The 27,691-nt window shown below is 44.3% G+C and overlaps 2 protein-coding genes across 5 annotated transcripts in view; one reads left to right on the forward strand and one right to left on the reverse strand.

Annotated features, from left to right (window-relative positions):
- Positions 1-908: 908 nt before the first annotated feature.
- Positions 909-18,762, reverse strand: dctn2 (dynactin 2 (p50)). 2 transcript variants are annotated; one of them, XM_035387432.1, is made up of 15 exons: positions 18,442-18,762; positions 16,995-17,063; positions 13,751-13,756; positions 9,039-9,135; positions 8,636-8,697; positions 8,017-8,115; positions 7,039-7,199; positions 6,431-6,581; positions 5,441-5,506; positions 4,912-4,950; positions 4,360-4,437; positions 3,738-3,809; positions 3,091-3,193; positions 2,220-2,311; positions 909-1,824 (listed from the first exon to the last, which is right to left on the reverse strand). In XM_035387432.1, the coding sequence occupies exons 1-15, from the start codon at positions 18,475-18,477 to the stop codon at positions 1,738-1,740; spliced, it is 1,218 nt and encodes a 405-aa protein (XP_035243323.1). In that variant the 5' UTR covers positions 18,478-18,762; the 3' UTR covers positions 909-1,737. The 2 variants fall into 2 exon arrangements, with proteins under 2 accessions (XP_035243323.1, XP_035243324.1); XM_035387433.1 differs by lacking the exon at positions 13,751-13,756.
- A 7,052-nt stretch (positions 18,763-25,814) lies between these two features.
- The window catches only part of kif5ab (kinesin family member 5A, b), a 48,481-nt gene continuing 46,604 nt past the window's right edge, over positions 25,815-27,691 (forward strand). For 2 of the 3 annotated variants that reach the window (XM_035386764.1, XM_035386762.1), the window contains exon 1: positions 25,815-26,496. In XM_035386764.1, the coding sequence (XP_035242655.1) occupies positions 26,368-26,496 (129 nt within the window). In that variant the 5' untranslated portion in view covers positions 25,815-26,367. The remainder of the gene's footprint in view (positions 26,497-27,691) is intronic. The other variant, XM_035386763.1, reaches the window with a different exon arrangement.

Raw genomic sequence — 27,691 nt, forward strand, 5'->3', positions numbered from 1 at the left:
GGGTGTTCAGTCCTGGAAGGGCCTCAGTGTCTGCTGCTTTTCAGCACTTGTGTGTTTTACTTCCTCGTTGAAGACAAGCCTGGTTTCCAAGGTCTGTATTGGCCGTTTGAAAGGAAACCACAAAAAAAAAAACCTACTTTCAGACACAGCAGCTGTGTGGGTCTGGCATTGAGATCCCTGACGAGGGTACAGCAGTGTGGTTTCTCCACCAGCTGAAGGTCTCTCGCTCCTTTTCCCAGAAGCAGTCTCTAAGCTGCTCATTGGGCCACAGTTCGTACGTTAGAAAGCAGTTCCCCTTTCATCCCGAGTGGCTCAACTCTTCAAATGACATTTTCCTTCTTCCATTACGTGACGTTACAGGCATTTAGCAGACGCTCTTATCCAGAGCGACTGACACAACCAGCCCGGCTCTTTCAGGTAGTCCCTTACAATACGTAACAAAACGGGCCACCTCCTACTGAACAGTGTCCCACAGCCACAGACACGCTGCTCTAACTGCTACACACAGCGAGTCAGTTACCGTGGGTGTCTGTGGCTGACTGCCAGTCCCCTACCACCATAGGCACCAGTTACTGACCGTATTTAAGTAATAAAAGTAATAATGAAGCAGATTATGCAATTTTACTATTGGATTTTGTACATATGTACAGTTTTAGTATTTTATTTTGTACACTTTTTATTTTTATTTTTAGAAATAATGGTCATTTGTAAAGTATTACTCCCTCAAAACGCCCTCCCTCATATTTACAGTTTTTTTTTTTTTTGTTTTGTAAAGAAAATACTTTTAAAATTGTGAACTGTAGCTTTGTTTTTATATGGGAGTTTTTTTATTTAACAGATTAAAATGTTTACCAGAAAAAAAGCACAAGCTCTGCGTTTTGTCTTCTGTCAGAAGGAAAAGTCCAGCGTGTGGATAAAGCACATTTATTTCAGGTTCCAACACCAGTCTAATGTACAGTCCAGCCCATCGTAGGCATTGACTAAAGCAAAGTTATCTGCAGCGATGGGAGAATCGGGCGTCGTGACGACAAATGGGCGGAGCCAATTACGCCATCTGCAACTGGCCGATTTGAACCAATCGATGAACTCTGATTGGTTCAAACACAGCAGTGACTGGCAGATTGGCAGCCCCACCCACAATTGCTTCCACGCCACCTCACTCTCCCATCCCTGGTTATCCTGTGGCAAATCAGTCAGATACAAGAAGCAATGAAAATATTTTTAAGGTATACAGGCGTATTTACAAGCATCTGTTCCTGCCCCGCCCCACCCCGCCCCAACAAGGCCCAACAACCAGCGGGTACTGTGCGCTCGAACGTTACCTCTTCAGTTAGTGGACGTATTTACCCATGATGCACTCCTGTACGAACAGCCTGGATGACTTTACCCCTCAGAACCGCCCCTGTGGGCGGGGTCTGGGCGCTCTGACAGGCGTGTGAAAACCACGCCCAGCTTTGCTGTACAAGGGCCTGGACTGAGAATGGTTTACACCAGGCGGCTATATTAAAAGACCTGGTGGAGAATACAGAAGAGGAGGCCTGTCCTGGTTCAAGGGTACTGTAGTGTGGGAGCATTTGGTCTTGTTTGGTTTTTTCCTACATTCCAACTTTGCAAAAAAAACATCAAAAAAAAGGCGGAGGTGGAGAAAAGGGCTATAGGAGAGGAGAAAGGAGAAGATTACTCTCCTGTTTCTCCCTCCTCCTCTTCCTCTACTTAGAAAGTGGAAGAGCGACAGGTTTATTTGGACAGTTTCTTCATCCTCTGGTCCAGCGCTGAGAAGTTCTCCTCGATCGCCTTCAGGTTCTCCTTCATCGTCTGCTGGACCTGAGGGGGCAGGACCAGGCACTTTTACACAGGCAGCGCTGATGTCAATCAAACAACCCACCAACCAATGCTTGGTTTCTGTACAACAAGTTTTCACCCAGCATTTCACAGACAGTCAGGTGAAAAACTAAAGGCATGATAGGTTCATTTTGGGGAAAAGGGGCTCATACAATCAGGAAAGCACAGATCCCTCTGTGCTACATCGTGTGCAGCTCAAAGTGGGGTTTTCAGATAGGCAGTGGCTGAGGCAGGTGAAAACAGGCTGTGAACGGAACTGGTAAATGGAATGGAACAGAGCTAAAGGGCTCGAGTATTTCCTCTATGTGCATGACTCCTGCGGAGAGATGTGAGTGTGTGCCTGTGAGAGCAGTAAGAACAGAATCACGAGTGTGTACCTGTGTGAGCAGTGAGGCGTCGTCTTTCAGGGAGTTATTGATCATCTGCTGAGTGGTGTCCAGGTACGTCAACAGCGAGCCAAACTGCATGGCTGAGAGAGAGAGAGAAAGTATTTTATTACTTATACAGATACAACAGTGCCTTTGGAAAGTGTTACTATATGCAACCAATCTGATCTACAGAGCTAGAATCACACAGGTATCTGTCAAAAAATTGCTAGGATGGTGGAGGAAGTGTATGTAGTGTAAGATGGATGGAGGAGTGGTGGTGTAAGAGGGGACAGGTGGAGGTGGTGAAAGAGGGGACATGTGGGGGTGGTGGAAGAGGGGACAGGTGGAGGTGGTGGAAGATGAGACAGGTGGTATAAAAGGGGACAGGTGGAGGTGGTGAAAGAGGGGACAGGTTGAGGTGGTGTGAGGGGGCAGGTGGAGGTGGTGTAAGAGGGGACAGGTGGAGGTAGTGTAAAAGGGGACAGGTGGAGGTGGTGTAGGAGGGGACAGGTGGAGGTGGTGTAAGAGAGAACAGGTGAAGGTGGTGTAAGACGGGACAGGTGAAGGTGGTGTAAGAGGGGACAGGTGGAGGTGGTGTAAGAGGGGACAGGTGAAGGTGGTGTAAGATGGGACAGGTGAAGGTGGTGTAAGAGGGGACAGGTGGAGGTGGTGTATGAGGGGACAGGTGAAGGTGGTGTAAGAGGGGACAGGTGGAGGTGGTGTAAGAGGGGACAGGTGAAGGTGGTGTATGATGGGACAGGTGAAGGTGGTGTAAGAGGGGACTGGTGGAGGTGGTGTAAGAGGGGACAGGTGGAGCTGGAGGTGGTGTAAGAGGGGACAGGTGGAGGTGGTGTAAGGGGACAGGTGGAGGTGGCAGTACCTTGCTCATGCAGCTCTTTCTCAGCGATCAGCCTCTGCACCACCTGGGGGAGAGTGGTTGCCATGGAGTCCCACTTCTGGGCGATGTCATAAAGCTGCGACACCTGAGAGAGAAAGAGGCCGAGTTCAACACCGCGCACTCTGTGCTCAGGACCGCGCACTCTGGGCGTGCTCAGGACCGCGCACTCTGGGCGTGCTCAGAACCGCGCACTCTGGGCGTGCTCAGGACCGAATACTTGGCGGGATTGTTGCACCCGACACCACCAGTGTAAAACAGCACATAGAGGAGCAATTACAAAAGGCAAACATCATGAATCGATATCACCACAAAAACGCCATCGTGAAAAGGTGTCAAACATGGCCTGCCACTTTAAGTGTAAAAAGGGTAGTTTCCATAGGCAATTACCTCACAATGTATACAAAAACAGAATACATACCACCACAAATCTCAACAAGTACCTTTTCATAAATTACAGGAGTACAATCCAAATTATTTTAATAATCAAATAGTCAACTTGCTACATTAAAAAGGTCCATATTCCACAATACACATCTATCAACCTGCACTGTTTCCCTTCATGAACGCTGCTAATATAACTTTGTTTCCTTGTCAGAGTTGTGAGCGTAAAGGAGGAAAGCGTCACACACCTTGTTCTGCGTCTCAGCGTCCTCGATGGCCGACTTCTGCTTGGCGATCTCGTTCATCTTACCCAGGACGCTCTGGAAGAAACGGACATGCTCGGTACGACAGCCGACGGCCAGCAGGGGGCGCTCTTCCCTCTGAACCAAACTGAAATCTGCAGTGCTAAGGCGCTAGATCAGGGGAGGGGAACTCCAAGCCTGCTGGGTCATATCTGCTTCTGGTTTTTGTTTCGTTCGTCTGGGTCAGTTAGCAAATGGTTGTACAGACCCAGGCTCACTCACCGATTAGCACACTGTAAAATGTTGGACACAAGAGCAGTCTTCACCAGTTATTCATGAGATCATCAGTAAATGTGAGTGACATGAGAGATCATAGAAACAACTGGCTAAATGATCTCATTAAGAGCTGTTCCCATGAAATCCAGAAACAGACACGTTGCTGCCCCCCCCCCCCCCCCCCCCCCCCCGTCTCATAGATACCCCAGGCCCTGACCCGCTGTGGAAATGAACAGATCCCATGAAAGTTTTGGAAGGATTATGTGGTTTTAAGCAAGATATTGAGTCCACCACTGGCTGTTGGCTACCTGCGCATTTTGCACAGCCACCTGTACACCCCACCCCCCCTCACCTGCAGCCTGGCCTCCACCTGGTCCAGAGTGGCCAAGTCCAGCACCCCCACCCGAGCCTGCAGCAGATTCATGGTTTCCTGAGAGAGAGAGAGAGAGAAAGAGAAACTACTGAACCCACAGACGCAACACACAAGAGAGGACAGCACTGGGCTCCCCCTGACTCACCCAAACAAACCCACGCACGCACGCGTACATACTTACACTCACTCACTCACACACTCACACTCTCACACACACTCACTCACTCACGCGCATAAAGAATCACTCGATGGATTCGTTCATGTTGAATTGACTCATTAAATGAAAGCGCTATTGGCAAAACAGTGGAACCCTCAGGAACATCAAAGACCTGCTGATTTTTCCTAATAAGTAACACAACATCAGGTGCGCTTTTGAAAAAGCTTTATTAGTCACTGGGTTCTGAAACACTGACACTGCAAAGTAAATGCTCATGAGCCAAACCTTAGGCTTTGTGTTAAAGGAAGAATGATAAAGGTGTGCGTGTTTCCACCTTGTGTTTTAAACACTGTGAACAAACAGAGGAGACTCACCATCAGACTGCCTGCCTGCAACCCAGCAACCAGAGGGCTCTAGAAAACATGGAGAAAACTTTACTCAAACCGGCTCTGATTATAAACCTTCAATCAACACATTACTGTCCTGCTGGCTCTGATTATAAACCTTCAATCAACACATTACTATCCTGCTCGCTCTGATTATCATGTTAAATCAACACATTTCTCTTCTACTAGCTGTGATTATCATGTTAAATTGCTGTTGGATTTCATTATCATCTGAAATGAAAGCATTACTGTTCTGGTGGTTGTGATTATTACCTTAGCACATGATGATACTGTTGGCTGTGTGCGTGTCCCTGTGTATGTATGTGTGTTTGTTTGTGTGTGTGTGTGTGTGTGTGTGTGTGAGTACGTGTGTGTGTGTCTGTACATGCGTGTCTGCGTGTGTGTGTCTCTGTCTGCGTGTCTGTACATGCTTGTGTGTGTGTGTGTGTGTGTGTCTGTACGTGCGTGTCTGTATGTGTGAGTGTGTGTGTGTTCGCATGTGTGTAGGCAGCAGTACCTGCTTATCTGGGCAGGACCCCACAGCTGTCTCCAGCTCTGCAAGACGCTTTTCCAGCTCAGCCACCTGCAGTCAACATGAGGAAACACATCAGTACACAGAGATATACCAGACCACAACCTAGCATATACCACAACCTAATCTATACCACAACCTAGCATACACCACAACCTAATGTATACCACAACCTAATATATTACCACAAACTAATCTACACCACAACCTAGCCTATACCACAGCCTAGCATACACCACAACCTAATGTATACCACAACCTAGCATATAACACAACCTAATGTATACCACAGCCTAGCATATACCACAACTTAATGTATACCACAGGCTAGCATATACCACAACCTTAGGTATATCACAGGCTAGCATATACCACAACCTAATGTATACTACAGGCTAGCATATACCACAGCCTACCCTATACCACAACCTAATGTACACCACAACCTAGCCTATACCACAACCTAATGTATACCACAACCTAGCCTATACCACAACCTAATGTATACCACAGCCTAGCCTAGCCTATGCCACAACCTAGCATACACCACAACCTAATGTATACCACAACCTAGCATATAACACAACCTAATGTATACCACAGCCTAGAATATACCACAACCTAGCATATACCACAACTTAATGTATACCACAGGCTAGCATATACCACAACCTTAGGTATATCACAGGCTAGCATATACCACAACCTAATGTATACCACAGGCTAGCATATACCACAACCTTAGGTATACCACAACCTAGCATATACCACAACCGTAATGTATACCATAACGTAGCATATACCACAACCTAATGTATACCACAACCTAGCATATACCACAACCTAATGTATACCACAACCTAGCCGAAACCACAACCTAAGGTATCCCACAACCTAGCATACACCAAAACCTAGCCTATACCACATCGTAGCTTATTTGGCCCCGCCCCCCTGCCCCGCCCCGCCCCGCCCCACCTTGGCAGACTCAGAGAAGCGTTCCTGTTCAGGCCGGCTGTGCAGCTCGTACAGCACCACGCCGTCCGGCCCTTTGGCTCCGCCCCCCCGGCCCTCTCCGGCAGATCCCCCGCGGCTGCCTCTCGCCACCTCCAGCTGTGTGAGCAAACGCCTGGGGGAGGAGCACACGCTGCTCAGCAACAGCCAATCATCAGCCCTGTGTCAACCCCTCCCTCCAGCTATCGCTCCATCCACCCCTCCCTCCCTCCCTCGCTCTCTATCTACCCCTCCCTCCAGCTATGCCTCTATTCACCCCTCCCTCCAGCTATCCCTTTCTCCACCCCTCCCTCCCTCCCTCGCTGTCTATCTACCCCTCCCTCCAGCTATGCCTCTATTCACCCCTCCCTCCAGCTATCCCTCTATCCACCCCTCCCTCCCTCCCTCGCTGTCTATCTACCCCTCCCTCCAGCTATCCCTCTATCCACATCTCCCTCGATCTCCATCTACCCTTCCCTCCAGCTATCCATCTATCCACCCCTCCCTCCCTCAGTCTCCATCTACCCCTCAATCCACCCTTCCCTCTCTCCTTCTCCATCCACCCCTCCACCCACCCCCACCCCCTCACTCACTTGGCGAGCGCTCCGTCAGGGTCGGCCAGGTTGATGTGGGCCTGAGGCCCGAGCAGAGCGTCCAGGTGAGAGGAGACCAGCTGCTGTTTGAGCTGAGCAGCCTGCTGGGCCAGAGCCACAGGGGTGAGCCTCTCCTCCACACTGCTGTCCCGCGTGCTGGCCTGGGGACGAGCACGGAGCACGCTCAACACCAGCGCATACTCAACACCAGCGCACGCTCAACACCAGCGCACGCTCAACACCAGCACATACTCAACACACACTCAACACCAGCACACACTCAACACACGCTCAACACCAGAACATACTCAACACACGCTCAACACCAGCTCACACTCAACACCAGCACATACTCAACACCCACTCAACATCAGCACACACTCAACACACGCTCAACACCAGCACATACTCAACACCCACTCAACATCAGCACACACTCAACACACGCTCAACACCAGCTCACACTCAACACCAGCACATACTCAACACCCACTCAACGTCAGCACATACTCTACACACTCAACACACGCTCAACACCAGCTCACACTCAACACCAGCGCATACTCACACTCAACACCAGTGCTCTCACAGCACACACTCAACACCAGTGCATACTCAACACCCACTCAACACCAGCACACACTCAACACCAGCGCATACTCAACTCTCTCAACACCAGTGCTCTCACAGCACACACTCAACACCAGTGCATACTCAACACCCACTCAACACCAGCACACACTCAACACCAGCGCATACTCAACACACTCAACACCAGTGCTCTCACAGCACACACTCAACACCAGCACACGCTCAACACCAGTGCATACTCAACACACGCTCAACACCAGCACATACTCAACACCCACTCAACATCAGCACACACTCAACACACACTCAACACGGGCTCACACTCAACACCAGCGCTGCTGCTGGAGCTCTCACAGGTCACTCAGAGCCCAGAGGGGCGGGGCTGACCTGGATAGACTCCACCTCCTGGCTCAGCTCCTGGATCTCGTTCACCAGCCGCTGGTACTTCTGCTGTGGGGTCTCTTTCACTCCACAGCCCTCAGCCAGCTGGGGGGGAGGGAGAGAGAGAGAGGTTTTACACAAACACACACACACGCACATGCCCGCCCAAACACACACAGACACACACACACACAGTCTAATTGCATTTTCCAGGAGGGCAGGTTTTTCCCGGCATAGAGAAATCTGAGGTGGGCACCTCAATCGAATTTTGTGCCACCTCCACCACCACAGCGAGTAAAATTCTGTGTAAAAACACAGAATCTTGCATCAACTGGCCATCACAGTCAACTCTGCAGATATGGCCCGTATAATACATGCCTTTTTTGTTTTTAAGAAAGCGAGTTCGCGAGGAGAATGAAGAGAGCCGGTGAAAAGACAGCACAGTATCACCTGATCATTACCGACCTTCAAAAAAGCACAGCTCACATTACTGACAGGATGCGGTAAATCTGATCATGTGATCATGATCCCGATTAAAGTACCAGCAGCCCTGCCTCATTCTGAGCCAGGAAAGGTCCTGCGGGGACTGACGGCTGTGGGGGGGGGGGGGGGGGTTGGTACTCACAATCTCATACTCTCCTGACTCGTACCCCACTCTCCTGCTCTTACTGATGCGGTCCGAGAAGTCTACAAGAAAAGGACAAGAATAAGCTCAATATAACAGCTGCTGACCTCTACATCACCACAAGAAATTCCACAGGTGACCCTAACTCACAGGCACAGGTCATTCTTAATCACAGGTAAACCATAATCACAGGTGACCCTTAATCACAGACACAGGTGACCCTTAATCATAGACACAGGTGACCCTTAATCACAGACACAGGTAACCCTTAATCACAGGTAAACCGTAATCACAGGTGACCCTTAATCACAAACACAGGTGACCCTTAATCACAGACACAGGTAACCCTTAATCACAGAACCCTTAACCCTTCATCACAGGTAGCAGGGATGTTGATACACACCGAGCCCCTTGGTGGTGACCCGCTTGTCCTTGAACTTGTCATAGGCGGCGTTGGGGTTGACCACGATGCGCTCCACACTGTCACTGCACAGCTCCTCCTGCAGCACACACACACACACACAAGGATATGAGACAGTCTGCACACACATACACACACACACACACACACACACACACACACACACACACACACACACACACACACACACACACACACACACACACACACACACACAGGGATATGAGACACACAGTCTACACACACACACACACACACACACAGGGATATGAGACACACAGTCTACACATACACATACACACACACACACACACAGGGATATGAGACAGTCTGCACACACATACACACACACACACACACACAGGGATATGAGACACACAGTCTACACATACACATACACACACACACCCACACAGGGATATGAGACAGTCTGCACACACATACACACACACACACACACAGGGATATGAGACACACAGTCTACACATACACATGCACACACACAGGGATATGAGACACAGTCTACACACACACACACACACAAATATGAGACACAGTCTGCACACACACACACACACACACACACAGACACAGACAGACAGACACACACACATACACACACACACACACACACACACTACAGCACTCAGAGCCTCTCTGGGTCTCTCTGGCCTTGTTGAGCAGCTCCTGGATTTAGAGGTTTGAACTCAATAAACACACATCCTCCATTTTAACTCTCAATTAAGGCTCTGCAACAGTCTTCATCTCAAATACAGCTTTATGGGGTCCACGGTCACCAAAGGCACACTATGCAGGATGCTCCAGTGTTTACAATCAAAGAAGTCTCTTCTGTCTCAAACCCCGCCCACTCACCACATGTACCCGACTTCAGCTATAGCCACCTACCGTAGCTAGCTGGATAGCTAGAGTGACGTTACTTACAAGTCTGACACAAAACAAACCAACACAGCATCACTTTTCATCCCCTTGGCGAACTTCAGCTGACACCACCAAGAAAAAGCACTAGCGTGGTAAACTCTTTTCTTTCTTTTTTGTTGCCATTTTTCTCCCATTTAGTCATTACACCAATTCCCTGTGTATATCACAGTCCTGGTCGATGCGCTATCCTCTGTTGGCCTGGGGAGGGTGTAGACTACCACATGCCTCCTCCGACACATGTGGAGTCGCCAGCCGCTTCTTTTCACCTGACAGCGAGGAGTTTCGCTGGGAGACGTAACGTGTGGCGGAGGTTCACGCTATCTCCCCCAGATCCCCTCCCTGCTGAACAGGCCAACCAGGACGGAGTGTAGCACAGTGGGCAAGGAACTGGACTTGTAACCGAAAGGTCGCAGGTTCAATTCCCGGGTAGGACACTGCCGTTGTACCCTTGAGCAAGGTACTTAACCGAAATTGCTTCAGTATATATCCAGCTGTATAAATGGATACAATGTAAAATGCTATGTAAAAAAGTTGTGTAAGTCGCTCTGGATAAGAGCGTCTGCTAAATGCCTGTAATGTAATGTAAAGTAATGTAAAGTAGGAGTCGCTAATGCAACGATCAGGACTCATACCCTCACCGGCTTCCCACCCGTGAACACTGCCAACTGTGTTTGTAGGAACGTCTGCCGGGGATTGAACCCGGGTCTCTGTGGTGGTAGGCGATCGCTTATACCTCTACACTACCCAGACTGCCCAACTCCATTTCTTAAACGAGCCCTGTCGGCTTGTCTTTTTGCTTGGGTGTATCTTGGGCTTCTAGTTAGCTGGCAACAAACACTTCATAATATTTTTGAGGTAAAGATACTGCATAGTGTGCCTTTAACCATAAAGCAAAACCATGTGTGAGGCCCACTTGTATTGATCTCCCATGTCAAAGTTAAAGATGAACGTTGACAGAATCCAAGCCCGAGCACCCAGGAGTGACGAGGCGTGGATTCTCGAGACGGAATGAAGCTCATAATAGTTTCTGTCGGGCGAAGCGAGAGACGAGCTCTGCGGCACAGGAGGACCCGGGGCGACCCTGAACGACCGCAGGAGAACCGCCATTCGCTGATCTGCAGAGATTTCTGCACGTGATTTCTGCCAGTGATGTTCTGTCAGACTGGATGAATCAGGGAATCAGTACTTCCACAACAATGAAACACAAACACACACACACACTCAAGCTCCACACAAAAACTTAACACAACACGGGAAGCTCGCAGGCACAACAGAGAGACAGAGGAGAGAAAACACACAGGCAGGTACGCGAAAAACGAGCAGGTGCGCAGTGAGAGAGGTTAGTGTGATAGCCCAAAGCAAATGCATTTTACTACATTTTAGCAGATTGAGATTCTATGAAAGATTAACATCTAATTTAAAAGGAGGGGTGTTATTTCTCATGAGTTGTTATGCACAGTGTGATCCACAATTCCATTCAGACACAAGGGGAACAACGGGGGAAACACTGCCCCCTGCTGCCCAGGTGTCTGAACTGAGTAGTGTCCATCACAAGCCCCTGTTCCACCGCCATGCTGTGAAACCGTAACCACGGCAATCCGGATGCGTTTCCACTGGCAACAGAAGCGTACCGTTAATAGTTCTCGGAACTAAATTTTTTTTTTTTTTTAATTTGAAAGAAATGAATTTAGGACAGCCTTACCAAACAAAACTACATGCAAGACTGGACTTGGTCACCAATAGCTTTTACTTGAAGTACATACTTATACGATTTTGATCTATAACATTAGGGACGACTAAAAACAAACTTTGCATACAAAGAAATATAGCTGAACAGGCGAGTCTGTCTCTGGTGCTTTAAAGCATAATGTTAAGGTTTCAATTTAAGGATATACAAGAAAAAATGAGAGGTATGTGTCTGGAAAACACAGAAATCATTTGTTCACAAATTAGGCTATGGCTGGTTAAAATATTATTCCAGCAAGGTTAAAACGTGTTTGTACTTTTGTTACGTTTTGTTACCAATCCCTAACATTACAGAAATACAATCCTAAACAATAGTAGTGGGGATTCTGTCAGTTGAATAATGCTTTAGCAGGTAGGCTAATAAAATAATGAAGACGGTGTACAGAGATTTCTTCGTAGCTAGCTAACATTAACGCATTTGACACATTGCTTTAACTGGTGTATTGCATACTGTATATCGGTAACACCACAGCGGTAAACTTACAGAGAAGAAAATGTAAATCCGTAGCTATAACTTGCGTAAAACCTTTGATATTAGTGCTTGTAATTCGAAGCTACAGCACAGTTATTCCGAAAACCAGGCAAAGATATTAAGCCAGATTTCACTTTCTCTCCATGCTCAGTGTAGGGAACATTCCCAGGCCTGCCTTTGAAGCTAGCCGCGTCTTCACCCTCGTGTTCAGAAATGGCACATTAGCGAACTTTACGAAGCGATCCATAGTCGAGACACTTTCCCAAAATACCGTTTATTAAGGGAAGGTTAGACTATGTAAACAAGCATTTTTTCCGCCAATTCCTCCCAAATTCTCACGGTCACGGTTCTCAAACTTCAATGGAAGCAGAAACCGGAACCCGATCCGGGAACTACACAGGTTCCAGAGAGCTGTGGGAACGGAAGGCTCCGGAACGGTTCTGAGCGGTGGAAAAGGGGCCAAAGGCATCGGCACAGCGATTTACGAGACACACGGAGTACGGTGACAGGGGGATGGAGCAGCAGAGCTGGAACTGATGAAATGAAAGGGGTGAAGGAAGGAAGACAGATGAGAGTATGAGGCAGGAGAGGGAGAGTCGGACTCTGGTGAAGCAGCTTTCAGTGCCAGCAACACCTCCAAAAACAGGCGCAGGTCACCGAGCTATATGCCCCACACTCATCTAAAAACCTTCAGATTTAGAGTAGATTTCACTGATATACAGTGCCATGAAAAAGTGTTTGGCCACTGACTGGCTTCCTCTATTATAAGTCCTGACTTGAACCCTCCACAGATACTGTGGCAGGACCTGAAACAAGCAGTCTATGGTCAAAAGCCAACCAATTTGGATCTTCTTTGCAGAACTGTCTGAATTAATTCCTAAAATTCCTCCACAGTGATGTGGAAGACCGATATCAAATTATAGGAAGTGATTGGTTGCAGTTATTGCTGCTAAAGGTGATGCAAAAAAATATACTTTTTCACATGGGTGATATGGCGTTTGCTAACGATTTAAATAATAATGTCAAAAATGTTTTGTGTTTATCAGGTTCGCTTTGTCACTGTTATTACATTTTAAAGATCTGAAACAAATCAGTGTGACAACTGTGTAATAACTGAAGAAATTAAGAGGAAGCAAACACTTTTTCACAACACTGTACCATAAGATCTGGTGTACGTGTCATTGATATACTGCAAGATCTGGAGTATATGACATCTATATACCATAAAATCTGGTGTATATGTCATTGATACACCATAAAATTTGGTGCCAAGTCATTATTGCTTAAATGCCTTTTCCTCCTTTTAAAAGCCGAAACAATAATATTTAACAGTGCTAATAAGCTTATAGAAATCACAAATGTTTCGGTCATAGGTCCATGGACATTTAACACAGCTGCAGACCAGGGTACAACGGCCCTCCCAAAATAAAGATCAAGACAAGGGGCACAAAATGGCCGCACATGGACACATGGACAGACAGACAGACACACATGCCACTGGCTACGGTTAGCAGGAGGGAGTCCGGGTGGACCTTACCAGCTCCTTGGGTTTCCCAAGACAGTTAGAGAAAGAGAGAGGAGAGAGAGGAGAGAAAGACAGGGGAGAGGGAGAGAGAGATACAGAGATTAACGTGGTTACAGTCACATGCCGTGCGTAAGGAGAGCAGGCAGCAGAGAGGAGGAGGAGTCAGTTTTTCCCGCCACCGCTGGGATGCCGACGCCCAGCTGAGATTAAGCTCCGCCCCAGTCCACCCAACATTCTTTCTGTTTCATGATTAGGAGTGCTGATTGGCTGGGAAAGGCTGGTGCGCTATCATAAGTGTGTGTGTGTGTGGTGTGTGCATATACTTGTGCATGTGGGGGGGTAGGGGGACAAATTGTTTAGGAGACAACCTTTCAAGTATTTTGTGAACAGAACCGTTTCAAAATGATTGCAATATGCAGAATTTGTCTCGCGGCACTGGCCTATGGGGGTTACCCAGGATGCAGTACAGTGGTTGAAGGTGTGACAGAAGGGGTGACCTTTCTGAGCCCCCAAAAGAGAGGGATGGCAACCGTTCCTGTCACACTGCGAGCCTGTTACAGACCCCCAGCTGAAACACACCTCTGGAGCACTTTAACTCTTTAGATCCCGGTAATATTCAAAGGCCCTCCTGCAGACCCCTCAGAATTTAAAGGAAATGTGAAAGCATGTTACAGTCTGAATGCACAATTCATAATGAACAAAGAATTCTGCCACGAATGTTGGAGTAAACAGATGCTTCTTTAAAAACTGTCAACAATATAGCTTTACAGAAATGAAATACACTAAAATATACTTCAATTGTTCACATTATTAAGGTCAGAAATTGACAACATTTGGGTAAATACTGACATTATTGCCACTTTCATATATTGCATATCATTTTAAATACTATATTGTGAAATACATTGTTATAGTTTCCAAAAAGTCCTCATATTCACAGTATATTGCAGTATATAACATATATTACAGAATATGAAATGTTCCCCTTTGGTCCAAGAATTTTGCAGGCATCTAAAAGATCAAAGTCTTTCAAATAATTTAAGAATTTAGCGAGGCACAACAACTTTGGGGTCGTACTGTCTAATAATTGCTTAAAACAAACTTGTCAGTATTGTCCGATGTCAAAATTATGGCCAATGAGGACAGATAAACATCTGATAGAGGCCCTAGAATGTCCACATGGTGCACCCCTATAATTAGCACGTCTGTGGTGGAGGGGTGCCATAGAGATGCATGGACTAGAATTGAGTTTTTTCTTCAGCAGAACAGGGATGCACAGGGATGTGTGGTGTGTAGCTGGACTGTCGGATACGTATTGGGTTCTGTGCAAAGCCTCTTGCTCCACACAGCCCAGAGTGTGGGAAACTACAGTGGGGTCTACGGTCCAGCAGCTAGGCAGTTAGTGAGGGGAAGACACATGGAGCGTGTTAAGCAGGAGAGCTGTTAGTGTGAAAGAGGCTCATGTACGTGCTCGCCAGCACACACACACACATGCATGCGCGCACACACACACACACACACACACACACACACACGTGCACACACATGCACGCACGCACACACACTCTCCCTCTCTCATTCTCCTCTGACTGAGACTGGGTGTAGGTCTCTGTTGCGTGTGTCACCCAGATGGAACTGGCGATGGCAGGAGAAGCCGTGATTTGTAGTCCCAATACAAGCTTCTTAAAGCAGTTATTAATCAACAAATCGAGATCATAAACGGGGCGATAAGAATGGTTTTAAGAGCCAACATTACGGTGGCAAAGAGAGAAATGCCACACATCTGAATAAAACATAATTAAAAAAATAAAATCCAAAACTAGCACACCAAGGCAATGAATTCAATTCAATTTGGTAATGTGAGGATTAGAAACAAGAGGCATCATCAAATTAACAGTCAATTAAGCCTGATTAGAACAGCAAAATAAATCAAAAGCTGATTAAAAACATGCATCATTTCCAATGAAGCACTTTGGGGGTAAAAAAAGGACTCTTACTTGCACAAACTAGCGTCCCGGGTGGGTGGGGTCAGAACAGGTGGGAGGGGGAGTGGGGGCGGGACATGGGAGGTGGGGGGGGAAACACTATTAGGTTTAGTGTGTGTCAGTCAAACACACAGGTTAAACAGAAACACACACTCTGCAGGGACATGCACTCCAGTGGTCTTAGAACAGAGAAGAGGTTCAGTGCACACACGGGCAAAATCATTTCTGCCCAGCAGGTAAAACTGAACACTTTTTCTTCCTGTTTGTTTACTAGTTACCTCCCACCGTGGGGTGTAACTAGTTTTGGCGCTTGTCTCCTCACTGCAAGTCGCTCTGAATCAGAACGTCCGGTAAATGCCAGTAATGTATACATTTCTGGCCGAAAAAGGGCACTTCGCCAATTTTTGGCAGATCAGAATTTGACTCCGTCACAAAGTGGTAATACACCCAACAGCCACGAGTAAAGTAGAGGCACTTCCACAGCTGGTCTGGGTTTGAGTCCCTCACATGCTAACCCTGCATATGCACTTCCACAGCTGCTCAGGGTTCGAGTGCTGCTATGGGACTGTAATGCAATGCATGCCTGGGCCTGTGCACAGGGAGGACTACAGCCAGAAACAGTGAGCTTCACTAACAAGCGCAATGAGTGGAGACCGGGGGAGGGAGAGGGGCGGGGGGGTCTGTGACAATAACCCCCCCCCCCAGAGTTTACAGCGTGAAGCACCAGCGTGCAAACTATACGCTAATAGCTACTTAAAGCCTGTCGAGGAAAAGCATTGGAAATTAGCATGAGCTACAACTTATTTTACAATGCATTAGGTTACTGTTTAATAAATATGGGTCTAGGTCAATATGCATCTCACCACTAGGCAAATTTTAAATAAACACAATTCACTGAAATAAATTCCACACAATAATAATAATAATAATAATAGTAATAATAAATCCGAAATGACAACCCCAACCAGGGTCCGGTCAACAATTTCTCCAGCTAATACAGTAACAATCTACAGCAGAGGCTAATAAAGACTAACATTTATGGGCAGGTCCTATGGATCTGAAATTTATTTACATTTGCAAAATCTGTCTAAATCGGCTTAATTGGCACCTGCCATATAAGTGAGTTCAGCTGTTAATTATAAAACCAAACATCCTTCCTGGAGTTGGAGCCAGGTGGGGTTCCAGATCCAGATTGTTAAGATTGTTGGGTTTGAAACCCCAGTGGAAGACGTGGCTGCTTGTCATGCTCTTTCTCTCTTTCCCAAACTCACCGACTCAAACTGGGCCTGGTCGTCCTCCGGCAGGTCGCTGGTCTCGTACACATCTGGCTCGTTAGAAGCCTGAAGAACAAACGTGCGATCCGTTAAGCCCAAAATAAACCGACCGCTTCACAAATCTCCTGTGCCAGGATGTGAGGCCTGGGGCTAACTGCACGGAAAAATAAGACAGTGTTTCTAAATGCAGTAAGGCGGAAACCTCAACAAATTTAACTTGGCGTTTAGTTTTTGTCTCGGTATTAAATGCAGTTTCCAAAATCCTGTCTTTGGTTAACAGAACCTCAAACTAAGGAGACGACAGCTTGTCTATATAAGACAAACGTTTTGTGGTCTTTCAAAAAAGAAAAATTAGACTATAACGTACTGTCACGGTTAAAATAGTCAATTCATTTGTGAGAACAGATGTACAGTCAATAACGACCCAAAGTTGTCATTTTACAGTTTCAATGACAAACGCGCCTACTGCGAGTCTGCGACATAACACCACAAAGTCAGGACAAATAAGGATTTAGGTAAGTTTCACATGTCTGCTTCAGTGTGCTCAACTCCCTTTTTCATTCCACTATACACCAATGGCACAGCCGGTTAGCAAGTAGCCAGATGCGATGTTGTTTCCAGTAGTCCAGTGACGTTAGGCTACAGCAGCCAGCTGCACCATATGAGCGACCAACGCCCTGGCCGAGAGCAGTGAATCACAAGGCCTGTTTACATCGCTCGGTTAGGGATGCTCTGTTTTACGTTAGAAAGATCATTAGACAATTAGCCTGCTAACACGTTACGGTAATTTGTGTTATTTAGAAAACTACAAGCTACGTAAATTACCCAAGAAAATGCACCAAGCGCTAAATAAGTTCAATACTTTGTCATTGCCCACTGGACCGTCCATATGTATTCGCAGAGTAGTCTACACTACTACTAACATACACCTAGTTAGCCAGCTAGTCTACAGCTAAACAATTACATCGTACCCACCCATGCATTTTGGCTACATTCATTTATCAGGTTTGCTTGCGCTAAACTAGTCTAGACTAAGCTAAGTAGTGCAGCATTAACGTTCGCATGTGCTAACTGGCTAGTAGCTGACTAACAACGACAGTACAATGACAATGTTATTTTAGCAGCTGGCTGACTGAGAGCTCGTGTTTGCAAAAGAGGAGGTAGAATACTCGTTATCGCCAGGGTAGTTAAAATGTGGCTACCTGCTAAATAGCTACCGTTAGCTGGCTAACAGCTAGCCTAGTTAGCGCTGTGTGTCACGTCGAAGCTAGTCTACCGTTAGCGGATCCGCCGCCAAGCCAAGTACGAGCCATTTTCTATTCAGTTTCCCTGATTTCATGAGAATCAACGCAACACATTTCAACCGCTAATGGCGATTAAACAACTACCTAAATATTGTCCTAATTGGTCAGCAGCGCGTCTGCTGTAGCGTTTATTTACTCACGATTCCTGGCAGGTTGGCATATTTGGGATCCGCCATTGCTGTAGCTACGATCCGTAGGAGAGTATGATAAAGAAAGGGGGAGCAGTCCTTGCGCTTTGATACAATAACAGGAGGTGGACTAGCAGCGGCGGCAGGTACAGCTAGTGTATTTTAATATACGCCAGGAGAAGTGTTTTGGCCGAGCATTAACTAGACCACATCTATGTAAAACCTGAATTTATCTATTGATGTATATTTCCCCCGCCGTTTGACAGCTGTGAATCCTGGTGAGCCGAGTAGCCGGTGATCTCGCGTTATCGTCCTCTTTCAGAGGGCGTGGAAAGGCTGAAATGATGTAATGACTGTCGTGGAGGACATCGGCAACTGTAGTTTCATGTACAAAGCGCAGTGAGCGATGCCCCCCTTTCGGTGAACAGTAAAACCACACTTGTTTTGTTTCATGGCTAGATAATATTGTTAGCATAACTCTTTGCAGTTGCGTGCATTGGATTTACAATTATCATTATCGTCATAGTAAACAAATGTCTTGACGTTTACATAATAATATAGGCTACACATTATGTCTCCTTACATTCTTAAGGATACCTGCCAATGTGAAAAATCAGAGATGTACTCTGCTTTTGTGTGTTGTATTTATAATGCTATAGTTGCCTACAGATTGAAATATTAAGTCACGGTGAGGTCTGTTGTCACAGAAACCACGATTTATACGTACTTGACAATAGGGGGCACTATCGTGTTATGCGCGTGTGTCGTTGGAGATGTGACCAAACGCTGTTTTTTTTTTTTGTACAATTCACGTTATTTCAGATGTCCTATTTCAGATGTCCAAAGGAAAAATATATACTCTGCTATGCATTTCGCAGCCTTTATGACTGGATTGTGCTTAAACGAATTACCATGTCAAACCAGGGCAGTTTGTGTGCGTTTAAAAACAATAGCTCAGGATGCTTGAAATGATCAAATTAGTTTATATAAGTCTGATTGTGGATTTAATTAGTAACCACATTTGACAACTAGCATAGGCAGCATTTAATATCTGTTTTCAGCATGTATTTGATAAAGGTATTGCTAAAAAAATCAATCAGGCATTTTTCGTGGGGACACAGAGCTTTTTGATTAACATTTTGTTTATACTTTCAGAATAACTTTTTTTAAGTTTATTTGTTTATTTAACAGGGGCCCTGCACAACACATCTGTTGGGCCAGAGTTAGCTATATAGCTCATTTACATCTGCAGTCCCTGGGCAGGACGATATTAAAAACAATACAGTACAATACAAACAATACAATACAAAAAATTAAAAACAATACAATTAGCAAAATTTAGAAAAAGTACATCACATATAAAACAACATCATACAAAATATACATTACATACTCTCCATGTTGGAAAACAGTTGGTTCCATACAAAGGTTTAGATAAGTGATCACATGATCGGTTTGTCTTGAGCCATTTTTTAAGTGTTGTTTTAAAAATACTGAAGCTTGTGCATTCTCTGATACGGGTGGGAATTGAGTTCCATTTATCTGCTGCTCTGACTGAAAATGTTGATTGTCCGAAAGCAGTTTTCCTAAATTTAGCCGAGCAGTCACCTCTGACTGATGCCCTGGTCTCCCTAGCATTGTTCCTGCAGAATGAAACACATTGTTTAAGTGGTGGTGGCGCAAGATCATGAATGAATTTCCCACATCAGGCACATATCTGCAAAACAAAGAAAACTGTCCAAGGTCAATGAATTATACTTTTGAATGATGGTACAATGATGGTAGCTCCTTGGTTTTTTTTTTTTAAATCAAAAATGTTCACAGATTGTTTGCAAAGAGTGTATAATGGTTTTAGCGTAGTCACTTCTGCCTGGGACAAGCTTGTTGCACAGTAAGATAAGTGCGAGAAAATCATTGAGTGCATAAAGAGCTTAGCAGCGGCTAGAGGCAGTTGATGCCTAATATGTCTAAAATTCATTAGGCTAGCTCTGACACTTCTGGAGACCTTTTTATATGTTTCTTAAAATTTAAGAAACATATAAAACATAATTGTTGATTATAAAAAATAATCAACAATTATGCCCAGATACTTGCAGTGCTCAGCAATATTTATTACCTCTCCTTTAACTAGGATGTCAGGTCGATGTGTGTCATTTCTCTTGATAGAAAAATACATGCCCACAGTTTTGCTCATGTTAAGGTTAAGACAACAGTGAGTTAACCAATCTGATACTTTGTTCAATACTGCAGTGAGTTTGGAAGCAACCTGTTCTCTTGTTTTAGCATGGGTGTAAATAACTGTGTTATTTACACCCATGCTGCATACATCTAGATGTGGACCTCTGGGCAAATCAAGGGCAGATCATTAATGTATAAGCTAAATAGAATTGGTCCAAGGATCGATCCCTGTGGAACTCCAATGGTACAGTCAGAAAAAAATGAGCATGTGTTATTAATTCTTGTGCACTGTTAATTTAGGTGTGACTCCATTCATGTTAATGAATTAGTAGAGAAATTGAACTTCAACAGTTTGGATAAAAGAACATTATGATTGACCGTATCAAAAGCCTTTTGAAGATCAAGGAAACCAGCACCAACAACACCTCCCCTATCAAGACTGGATTTAATTTGTTCAATAAAATAGCAATTTGCTGTCTCTGTGGAATGATGTTTCCTGAATCCCAACTGCATCAGATGCAGTGGGAAATGGCCATGGTTTAGATGGGCTATTCATTGGTCACAATTTTCTCTTTCAATTACCTTAGAAATATGTGGGATACTGATAGGTCTGTAATTGGTTACATTGGTCGGATCGTCAGCCTTCAAAATAGGGGTTGTTACTGCTGATTTCCAGGCATTGGGAAAATAGCATTGTTTTATTGACAAGATGAGTGATAGGAGTACAGAGGATACTTTTGTACTTCTTTACAAATGCAGGATCACAGTCACAAACATCTTTAGCCTTGGAGCTTTTAAACTGGCTCAAGGTTTTGGTTATAGAGGACTCTGAGACTTCAGAGATGTTAAAACCCAGGGAGATTATGATTTGGTGGTATAATGACCTTACTTCTTAAGTCAAAATCTCGTGCCAGATCTTGAACTGAATATATAAAATAACTATTAAACACAGAAGACATTTGGTCTTTGTCTTGAGTTAAAATTCCCTGAACTTGTAATTCAAACCCTTTTACCTCCTTTGTTGCTATCTTTCTTTAGAACTCTGTTTATGTTTTCCCAAGTTTGCCTGCTATTCCCTTTGGCATCGTTTATAAGATCAATGAAGAAATTTGCTTTTGCCTTTCTCAATTCGTTTACAACTTTATCACGTAGATGCTGAAAAGTCCTTCTATCATGGGCTAACCCTGACTTAAGTGCGGTTTCCAAGGCGTGGTCCCTCCGTTTCATTAAATTCCACAGTTGTTCATTTAAACAGGGCAAGTTCCGCTTCTTTCAGGAATGTGTGACGTTTTTACCGAATTCACCTGTAACCTTATTAATTGTGGTCATTAAGCACTTGGAAGCAGCCTGTGGATCATCTGCGGACAAGATCTCACTCCAGGCTGGTTGTTTAAACTTCTTTTCAAATTCTTTGATAAGTCTCTTTGATATGATGTTTAACACATTTTTACTTTCTTGCAGGTATATGAACCTGTATTTTGTTAGCTTCCTTGCTACCAATGTCAAATTATGATTTGACAGCCCAGTCAGTAAATTGAATGATTTGGTTATTCATTCTGGTCTATTGCTGAATATTAGATCAATCTAGGTTTGAGATGATGGGGGGATTCTAGTGGGGCCTTGGATTACTTGGCTGAGGTCAAACTGACTAGTTATGTCCTTAAGCTTTTTCCTATTTGACTTCTCAGCCCAATTAATATTTAGATCCCGAACCAGAATTAACTCTTTATTTCTGTCAAGTTCTCTCAGGGTGTTTCTTAGATGTTCATAAAACATGCTATTTGATGAGGGAGGTCTGTATATACCAACAACAGTGAGGGACATGCGTGGGGATAAAATAATTGTTACAGCAATGCATCCCATATCCATAGAGCTGCTGAATTCAATTTCTTTGCAGTTTATGCAGTCTTTCAAGTGCATAAGCAGTCCACCACATCTTGCCCAGTTTTCGGTCTTTCTAAAGACATTATATCCCGGTACTAGGTATGCAGTGTTGGGTGATGAGTCCATTAGCCACGTTTCAGACAAACAAAGGAAATCAAGGTTCGAGTCCATAAGTAATTTTTCGAGTTGCTCAGTTTTTGAAGCTTCTGATGTTTAAATGTCCCCCAAGCAGCTCTTGAGCTTAAGTTGTTTTGTTAAACTCTTCTACTGCGGAATGAACTGGTCTAAATCAGTAAGCTACTGCTACCGAACGAACCCTCCACTCAGACTGCGGTTCTAGAAGGCTCATTCGCCTCATAACTGTTACCATGCTCTGATAATGGGCTTTTAAAAATGATTGAATAAGCATTTCTTCCACAAGGAACACAGAAGCCACTTTGCACAGCCTCTGTTATGGAGTATGACTAAAGACAATTTCTGATTACACAACCAATTTTGATCCAAGAGAGAAATGTAAATGCAATTAATTTATTCTTTTTTTTCTCTCTCTCTCATGAAGTATTTAGTTGCAGTGCTTCTCTGTACAGTGGCTGGTTCATACATTTGCTTCAGATTATGATTTACGTCAGGAGCCAATATGTTGTGTTGGCCTCTGCTTGCTCAAAAGGCCAGAGAACATCCAGTCCCACAATCCTCTGGGTACTCTGATCCTCAGGGAACCTTTCTTTGATTACACATTTATCTTTTAAGAGCTTGGTGATATGGACATGCTAAATCCACATCACACTGGGCCTGATTCACAAAACATTTTTATCACATTTGATCGTAAACTGTGTTTAAGAACGTTTCCAAGAACATTTCGGCATTCGTCTTTTTTTTCTTATCTGTATTTGTTCATGGCTGTTTCCTTATGCGAATCACATGAACATGATTGCGCATAAAATTTACAAACAGCCAGCATTCATCATCTCATACACCTGGGATATGCACAAAAACAAAGGTGTCATGAATCTCATTTTGTTTTTTCATAGGAACATTTTAAAGAACAAAAGTAAGAATAATTTAAGAAAGGTTTTGTGAATGAGGCCCATGATTCTTTAAAAAAGAAAAAAAACCTGTATAGTGCAAGGCAGTTTAGGAACAATTGATTGGTTAGTCAATTGGGGTGGGCTCAAATGAGAATGAAGTCATTCACATCTCATTGTTGTGGCATCAATGTAACAAATCAAGAACTATGCAGTGTACTAATCTCTGTGGCTCAATGCTGTTTTATCAAGGCCTAAATCCGCAAACGACTTTACTTAATAAAAAGATGGACGCGATTGCATGATCCTCTCTGAAGCCTACATGCAGAGAAAGAACAAGGCACATGATTTCTTCTATTTCAAATTTATAAATAAATTATACCTAAATTCTGTTATAACTGCCCGTGTTATTACAAATCCAAATATGAAGTCATGAGAATTTTCCCTATGCACTTCAATAATCTGCTATTTGTACGCACTTGTATACGTACACAGTATAACACATTATCAACATGTTAGGGAGTCTTCTGTAGCCATTGTAAAATGTAACTGCAAAGGCTAATATCAATAAGTAATTTAGCTTTTGAAGTATCTGATGTAGTTAATGTCCTTGGGAAAATAAATGTTTAAAGAAGTCTTTATCATATTCAAATATATTTGTTCAAGAAGGTTCATGGATATTAACATCATTGTTTACATCCACAAAAATTTTTTTTACACTGGAAACCAAGAAGTTGTTTGTAAATGTATTTACATTATCTTATTCAGCACCCTGTCTAAAGAACCCATCCCTGAACAAAATGCAACCTGTCACGTCTTGTCATAGCCTAGGTCCATATATGCAAATTTGGATTGATGGCACTGATTGGCCAGAGATTCCACACACCTGGTGTCCCCGGGCTAAGTCAATCCCTGTTTCGAGAGGAAGGAGGCCCATGGGGACAGATTTCTGCATCTCTGTCCTTCCGGCTTCTTACCGCTTTCTGCGGGAACCCCATTGTGGCAGAAATAGCTATGTGCACCATCATGAACAAACGTGCCAAATCTGCATATCAGCACTTTAAATCAGTCAGATAAGCTAGTGCTTTAATTTAATGCTTAAATCAGTCAGATAAACTAGTGCTTTAATTTAATGTTTAAATCAGTCAGATAAACTAGTGCTTTAATTTAATGTTTAAATCAGCCCAATCAATTGATGCTTTGAGTTGATGTTTAAATCAGTCAGATCAACTGATGCTTTAATTTAATGTAAGGGCTTTCTGGCAGATGATTTATTTAGAATGCTACATTAAAAAAAAATATTGGTTTATAGACTGATGGGAGAAGCAAGCGGAGTCCAAAGAGCCGAAGCTGGAACTGGAACTAAGTCAACATGCCAAACCGGCACTGTGCTTAGGATACGTTTAAAGGCAAACACTGACAGAACCTAAACCCCTGTTTTCAACACCTTTAACTGATGTAAAGATTGGCTGTAAAAAAGCCAACCATACCCAGGGCCCACCCGGATTGAGCTTGTGCCGTGTCACCCTACAAGCGCGGAGGAGAAAGACCCGGCATGTCCCGGCCCCGTGCTGTAGGCCTTCATAGCCCAGGAGACTGCAGGCAACATCCCATAATAGGCCAGCGTGCATGCGTGGAACGTCTGTTTCAGAATTATGCTGCACCATGGTTCTTTTCACACAGCTGACAAGTGAAGCATTACCTCCCTCCTCTACAATTCCCTAAGGCCAGTATTGGCCTGTCCGCCGGGCTTGTGGGTCGGTTTCCGGAAAAAGAGTCCCATAGCGAGACACGGGAGAAAGCAGAGCCACTGTCTCACTCTGATGATGTAATAGTAATGTTGTCTTTGTTCCTCCTCGACAAATCTGGCCACATCAAATCCATTGGTCCTAATCAATATGCCAACTAGTTTATAACCCCAGAGTAAATAAGTGTGCCTCTCTTACACTGCCTGTTACATTTACTCTGTTTTTACCAGTTGTACGATTCTCAGCTTATAAGAGTACAGTTAATGTGGTTACAGTAAGCTTGTTGCAAACCAGTGGATTTCATTAGATTTAAATAAATTAATCATCAACTCTGTGTTTATTTCTTTATTAATTATTATTTTTACAAATGTGTAAACTTTGTTACATAACAGCAAATAATAAAGTAATAATGAAAGACATCTAAATATTCAACGAATTATGTGGCTAGGGTGCATTCTAGCAGCAACCCCCCCCCCCCCCCCTTCCTGTGGTGCTGATGCGAGTATCCCTTTAACGTTGCCGCGCAGCAGCGCGCAGACCACGCCCCGTACCACATAAAGACTAGTCAGCTCTCATCGCCGCAAAGCGTGCCTCGGTCTGTCTCACCTTCAGCTGGCCGATACCCTCGACTGGAATACCCGACTGACATTCAAAACAAGAAATATTTTAAAAATCATTCACGAGAAAAGGCTCCGTTGCCAACGAAATTATAACAGAAGAAAACATAATTGACTTAACTCGGTTATCATCAGAATTACTTAATTCTGATATTACTGGTGTAGCCTATTTGTTCAGTTAGATATCCAACAAAGATTATTTTCTTTTCCGCATTAATGTTCATGCCGATTTTCGCTTAATCTTATCTTTCCACAGGTGAATTCTACACTTGTGTTCGCTCATTGCGGTAAGCAGTAGCCTACGCTAAGCGAAATATATTTATCATTCATTCAGCATATCTCTGAAAAAAAGAAACGTCAGAAAAAACAAGCATTGCATCTCTCGGATTAGAATATTCGAGAAAAAGTGAACGTCGCGTCTAATTAAATAGTAAATATATAGTGAATTTCTCTGTTTATCTGAAGCGCGTCCTAAAAATTTCCACAATGGCCGATGCGACAGCAGAATGCAACATCAAGGTGCTCTGCCGTTTTCGTCCGCTGAATCAATCGGAAATCGTACGAGGGGACAAGTTTCTTCCCAAATTTCAAGCAGACGACACAGTCATCATTGGGGTATGTTGTTCTGCTCATTTTATTAATTTTTTTTGTCAAAGATCAGTGTCTTCGTCATCCTCATTGCTGTGGTTATCTCGAGGGTGACGCAGGTACTAGTCTCCATGGAATGTTTTGAATAATTATACGAATAATAACATAAATAACACTCATATTAAATTTTATGATAAGAGCAATAATGGTCATATCAGCAATCTCAAATACACAAGCAAACAACATATATCGATTCCTCTGCAGTACATAGCCTATGCATTAGCGTATGTGTTAACGCCTCGTTAGTTTTTATACTGTTTTATCCCCCCAACGTCCTCTGTTAAATCAACGTTTTCAACTAAATACAGTTTCCAAGAAATTTTCTCAGCAAGATGATCTTTTGTCTCGTTGGCGTAGCTTCCGTCCTCCGCCGCAGTTTTAGGCCCAAGTGTTTATCTGCCCGATTGTCCGAACAAGGCCATTCGTTGATTGTTTTTCAACAGATGCCACGCAGTGCTTCGTCACCTTGCTCGGTTAATGAGCACCAGAAACAGCACTGTGCTTTTCACGAAAGTGGGCTACTCAAGGTTTATTCCAACTACGGGAAAAATTGAGTTAGTGATGTAACATTTACAGAATCATGTAGGTGTTGCAGAGATTAAAACCAAAGCATGCATGTCTAAACTGATTTTATTTTATGAATTATGACAAATTATGTGCATTTTCTTTTTGAGAGCAACATTTAAAATGAAACTCGTGTATTCCATTGCATATCGTGCGAATATGACACGATGACATAATGTGAGAAATTTAGTAATGGCGATACTGATGATTGGCTTGTATTGCTCTCAGCGTGAGTAATGTGATCTCTAAGCTTTTCAGACTCGGGTACAGGTCAGCGTTAGGGCAGCTCTGACCTTCAGAGAACTGATCAAGCTGTAATTTAATGCATGGCCATCACTGTTCATATTTTGTTTGCAGTTTGATCAATATGTCCCTAACACCTGAAAGGATCACGTATGGGGTTTCCACTGAGTAATGCAGAACCTGAGGTTTAGACGTGGCAGATCCATACAAACCAACCATCACTCAGCTGCAGGAACAGCTGTTTTTATATCTGTGTATGTGTGTGGAGGTACAGTAGCACGCAGGGCTAATGTAGTTCACCGCTGTAGAACTGTATTTTGGTCCCTTTGTAGACCCTTTCTGCAGTGTTGATTGG

Source organism: Anguilla anguilla, chromosome 13 (genome assembly GCF_013347855.1).
Source record: "Anguilla anguilla isolate fAngAng1 chromosome 13, fAngAng1.pri, whole genome shotgun sequence".
Classification (NCBI taxonomy): Eukaryota; Metazoa; Chordata; class Actinopteri; order Anguilliformes; family Anguillidae; genus Anguilla; species Anguilla anguilla.

Excerpts from the sequence above, each read along its gene's own strand:
- dctn2 (XM_035387432.1), bottom strand. The coding sequence starts at position 18,477 with ATGGCGGATCCCAAATATGCCAACCTGCCAGGAATC. Across the intron at positions 4,438-4,911 it reads TGCAGGCAGGCAGTCTGATG|GAAACCATGAATCTGCTGCA; the intron begins GTGAGTCTCCTC and ends TCTCTCTCTCAG. Across the intron at positions 1,825-2,219 it reads ACGCCTCACTGCTCACACAG|GTCCAGCAGACGATGAAGGA; the intron begins GTACACACTCGT and ends CTGCCCCCTCAG.